The 5,439-nt window shown below is 38.7% G+C and overlaps 1 protein-coding gene across 1 annotated transcript; it reads right to left on the bottom strand.

Moving 5' to 3' along the window:
• Positions 1–4,130: 4,130 nt before the first annotated feature.
• LOC106012488 lies at positions 4,131–4,862 on the bottom strand (the record flags this gene model as incomplete). Its single annotated transcript, XM_013085574.2, is given in 1 exon segment — positions 4,131–4,862. A coding segment is annotated over 1 exon segment (167 nt), but the record flags the coding sequence as incomplete, so codon positions are not given.
• Positions 4,863–5,439: the final 577 nt, after the last annotated feature.

A 5,439-nucleotide genomic window follows, 5' to 3' on the forward strand; every position in this document is an offset into this window, starting at 1 on the left:
GAAAGAAAAAGAAAGAAAGAAAGAAAGAAAGAAAGAAAGAAAGAAAGAAAGAAAGAAAGAAAGAAAGAAAGAAAGAAAGAAAGAAAGAAAAAATCTAAAGATCGCAAGAACGAAAGGAAGGAATAAAGAAAGATAAAAGGAAAGACAGAAATAAAAAGAACAGAAAGGAAGAAAAAAAGAAATGAATGCTACTCATGACTCTCTATAATAATAAAAACGAAAATATTCGTTAAACTTGACTTTGGGACTGTTCCCATTTCTGTCGCTAACTTGCGACGTCGTTCTTACTTTCACTAAAAAAAAACCTGCCTGGTACTCACACGTTGAAGAGTAAGGGTGTTTTGAAACTTATTGCCATCTACTCTGACAATTTCCAGAGAGAAGGGTGTCTTGGCTAGGTGTTCTAAAGCGTCTCTTGTGAAACCTGAAATAGAAAAAAAATGAAACTCGAATGATTGCAGAGATTCACTGGGTTTTTTAAAACATTTATACATTTCCAGCCACTCTGGGGTTGTTTTTTTAAATATTCTATTTCAATCTTAAGGGGAATGGGGGGGGGGGCTACAACTGAACGCTATCTCGCTTATTACTAGATCGAATTTTACCACATTTCACACATATAACAAGCATAGTAAGGAGTCTTAAAATATGCAATCAAATTTGAGAAAAAAGTTTTGTTTCCATGGATACGGCGGCCATATTAGATTTTGTTGACATGACTTACGTAATGAATACCGCACTTATCGCTCACGGAAATTAATTGTTTGGTTTTTTTGTGCTTTTTTTTTTTTGCATGCGTGTTAACCAACATTAGATCTAAAAATATGTCTGTTGTTTTTTTCCTAAACGAATCAGAACATTTTTAATGAATTTTTTCCTGAGGTAGCATTCAAGTTTGCAAAAAATCTGTGAAAATCCTCACTCCAGACACCACCAACAAAAATATATTTCAGATATCGAAAATTCAATTGACTAATATTTAGTATTACATCTTCTCTTCACTCTGTGAAAATTTCATGAAGATTGGAAGAAAAATGGTGGAGTTATTCAAAAAAGTATAGAGAAAAGTCGCGTTTTGAGAAAACGGCCGATAAAGAAAAATATAACATTGACTTTATGAGGAAATGGCGGTGACAAACATGCCCGGTATGGGGAAAACGTTTTTTCTTGTGCGATGAAATAGTTGTAGGAGATGCTGAGGAAGTTAAAAAGGCCTACAACTCAAATTCCATAATTTTGAGCCGAATCTTGACTTTGGGGGTGTAGCAACCCCCCCCCCCCTTAAATTGTAATTAGTGTTCCACGCCCCCGTCTGTACATCTTAGATTATTTAGGAGACGGACTACTTCGACCATGCATGCCTGTGAAATCACGGGCTGAGAAGGATACGACATCCAAGGAAACATAATACGCGGTTTAGAAAAAAAAACAAAAAAAACCCCCAAAAATCATCCATTCGGGAATCGAAGCACTTCTTCCGGTTGTATCGGCGAAGAGTGTAACCGCCATACTACAGACGCTGCGCTACTCCTATTTAGTCATCATCACCCTTTCTGAACAATATTTAACTCATTTACTATTACTATGGATCTCCAGGAGCTGTGTTTGCGACGGCAATTATCAGCACAGCCACACTGACCCATTCGGGCAGGAAATGATGATAATAATCTGTTTCGGATATATAATTTTATGATTAAGAAGACAACGCAAAGGAAAATTCTTACTCTTTAAAGTAAGCTTATACCAATGATTGTTTAAAATGTTTCTCGTCTTTTGTTTTTCTTTTTTTAAAGGATTCTTAAGTAGCCTACCTTTATTTTCCTGAACCGGTTCCAAATTTCAAAATGGAAAGAAGGAGGGCGCCATTGGTATGTCCTACTTCTTTACTTTCCCTCTGTTGCTTCTGTCTGTCTGTCTGTCTGTCCGTCTTACTTTTTGCAAGCACTAAATGACCATAACTGTGTCGACGTGCTTCTCTATACTCAAACAAACCAAATTTCGAAACCAGCTCTTCTCGGGCCCACAAGTCGCCTTGACGCCATGCGCTGAAGACCCGTTTAACTACCTAGCACTAGATGCCCTTATTGTATTGATGTGCTTCTGTTTATTCATCCTATCAAACAAGCAAACAAACAAACAAACAAACAGACAGACGATCAAACAGAAAAACTAGATATGTTCTAAAATATTTTAAAATAATAATAATAATAAGTAAACTTATGCTTAATGCCGGGTGCCTTGTGCGGATGGGATCGGGTCGGGTCGATCGCCCGTTCGGCGCTGAAAACAAATGCTTTGGTTTTTTAGACGACGAGTCGGGCGCGAACGGCCTCAGCCACGACAGCCGCTTTGCGCCCTCAATCTGGCTAGCAAACCGACCCGACCCGACTCGACCCTGTTCCCTCAATTATGGGCCCCCGTATAACTCACCAGCCGTTGAAGGAACAAATTTCGTGGGAATAAACTCGTAGTCGTCTTTCCTTGACTGCCAGCGTCCCCTGAGACGGTCCATAGCGAAGCACACCATGAGTGCGCTATAATAAGTCTCCAGAAACTGAACAAATAACTTTAATAAAATTCCAGGCACCTTATATAGGCTGTTTCATGCCTATCTTTAATCAAATTATGATATTATTTTCACAAATCAGACGAATCATCAGAAGGATGGTCGTAAAGATAGGCTACTGCTATAGTACCCGTTGCATCGACCCAGACAGCCGTGTGATGTTATAGATCTACGAGAACTTAAAAAGTTCAAAAGGGTCTCAGGCATTTCCTACAGACACCTTGATTCACAACGTTGTACATGTATCATGTTACGTGGTGATTTGGAAACCAAACTTGTGGCCTAAGTGTAACTATCAGGCTCTCGGTCGTTGCAGACAAAAGATGCAAGTTCGATTCTCATGTAGAATCTAGGGAAGTCTGTTTTATCAAGCATTTCTCTCTTTTTGCTGGAAAACCGTAGGGTCTATTTGCATGTACACATTTTTTTAACAGTGCTTGCTTTTCCCCCCTTTTTTTTCGTTTGTTGCCGTTGTTGTTGTTTGTTTGTTTTTTGGCGTCGGTGGTCTAGTGGTTAGGCTCTCGGACTCGCAACCGTAAGGTCGTGGGTTCGAATCCCGTCAGGGGCCCGACGTTGTGTCCTTGGGAAAGGCACTTTACACGAATTTTCCTCACTTCACCCAGGTGGGAATGGGTACCCGGCTATAGACAGCGAAAGATCTTGTCAGTCTGTTAGTGTTTGAGCGCTTAATCGGCTGCTCGCACTGTATGCTTCCCGGGAAGCTGAGAATGTTTTGGAGTGTTCTATGGTCTGCTGGGGTAATAATATAGTGTAAAGCGCATAGAGCCTGCTGTTGAGCGGGGATATGCGCTATACAAATGCTATCTATTATTATTATTATTATTATTATTAGTCTAAGGGCCTTCACGTGATGTAGTAACAATCTCTTGAAATACATGTAGTACAAGTCATCTAAAAAGCTGGACACCTGAAAACTTTAATCTATCTTGGGGTCAAACTGAACAATAGAGAGCATTGACCAATTATGAGACAACTTAAGCCATAAAAATTCCGGAACGAGAGCAGAATAGAGACACTTATCGTCGCAGCCCAACTTACTCTTCAGAGAATTTATCAACTGTACAAAGCCAATGACACGCTTATGCTCTCCCAAAGCCAAAGACATGGTTGGCGGGTGCTCTGGTGTGGTTTGCTCCTTCTTTCCCATCAAACATATATCGACTTATTATCTGCGTCTTCTATTTGTACATGATATTCTCTTGCACGATATCTAATCTTGGACATTTATACGACCGAATAGTGTTTCAAATGATGTAAAACTCTCACTAAAATCAAACCAAAGTCATAAGCACTTAAATAATATTTTCTTTTCCTGACCTTGAGGGCGATGCAAAGTTTGTGTATGCTTACTGGATACATCACTTTTTCATTTCAATAACCGTTAGCTAGAATTCAAAAGAAAAAGGAAAGAAGACAGAGAATGACGAGTCAAGTAAATGTCAACATTTGAGAAGCCGTCAATTGATACATGAGATAAACACATGAATTAAAAAGAAAACCAAGAAGAAAAAGAGTTAATTAAAAAAAAAACATCACAAATAAATAGTGTGAACATTTGCTTTATTCTTCTTACACCCTAAGACTAAAACTGAAAATTTATTTTCACATCTCCGTTTTCCCTTAATCACACACACACGTGCATGGCACGCACGCACGCGCGCACACACACACACACACACACACACACACACACACACACACACACACACACCTACATGTACACACAACACACCTTCACACACACGTGCATACCAACTATGCACGTCGTGGTCAAGAACTTACACACTTGAGAACTCATCAAACAATAAACATGCATCAACTTAATCAATCAAAAGCCGTCTACCTTTGACATCAAGCCATACACTTGAATTATACTATCCTCGATCGGGCACCGTGATGACCGTACTCCAGGGGGAGAGCCGGAATTATGTTACTGTGCACAGATTTGGATATTATATAATGCACATCTACGCATCAAACATCAACAAAAGCCGCCTTGTTGAACTCTTCTTCATCGAAATAAAACCCAGAAAAAAGCATCTTGTTATTCAAAATAAAATGCAAGATAATACACTTGTCATTCTGGTACTAAACGCTTTAAAAACCCTTCAAGCCCTGTCCAGTTTCCGGACAACCATGCCGGCTCTGGTGTCCATGACGTAATACATGACGTCATCCTTGACCTCCAGGGTGGTGAGGTACTCAATGTGGGTGTGGCCTATAGTATTCCTAATACGAAACACAACTTTCCCGTCTTTTTCTTCAACCAGCACCTGAAAAATAAAACACTTAATGAGATGGAATAGAGTGAGATAAAAACAAAGAACAAAATAGTAACATAAAATGTGGTCTTAGGCCAGAAAGCTTTTTTCTTTCTTCTTTCTTTTTTTTTAAATAATGCATTCACAAAGCAGACGACATACAGGACAAAATCAAACCTCTGGGCTTAATCAGACCAATAAAAACAACTTTAAAAAATCAAATAATATTTTTAAATGGAGAAAACCATTGTAAAATAAAATAATCAAAACCACTCCTTTATGATGTATACCCCGAAGAATAGAATGAATAAAGTCTAATAAAATGGAAAAAATTGTTTAAAAATATAATGACAGAATAAATAAAACACGCAATACCACTCTTCAAGCAGGTAAAAAGGCCTTCAGATACAATGTGATAGATATTAATTTTATAGTAGGCTATTATTTGACTGCAAAGAGGATTTACCTGGTATGAATACCACAAGAGACATGCTTTTTAAAAAAGCTTGGAGTTCCCGAGTCTTTTCTTCATATTCTTCTTCTTTCCCCTTAATCTCCTATTACTCCTCCTCCTCCTCCCCCTCCCCCTCC

This window comes from Aplysia californica, unplaced genomic scaffold, assembly GCF_000002075.1.
Source record: "Aplysia californica isolate F4 #8 unplaced genomic scaffold, AplCal3.0 scaffold00015, whole genome shotgun sequence".
NCBI classification, from domain to species: Eukaryota; Metazoa; Mollusca; class Gastropoda; order Aplysiida; family Aplysiidae; genus Aplysia; species Aplysia californica.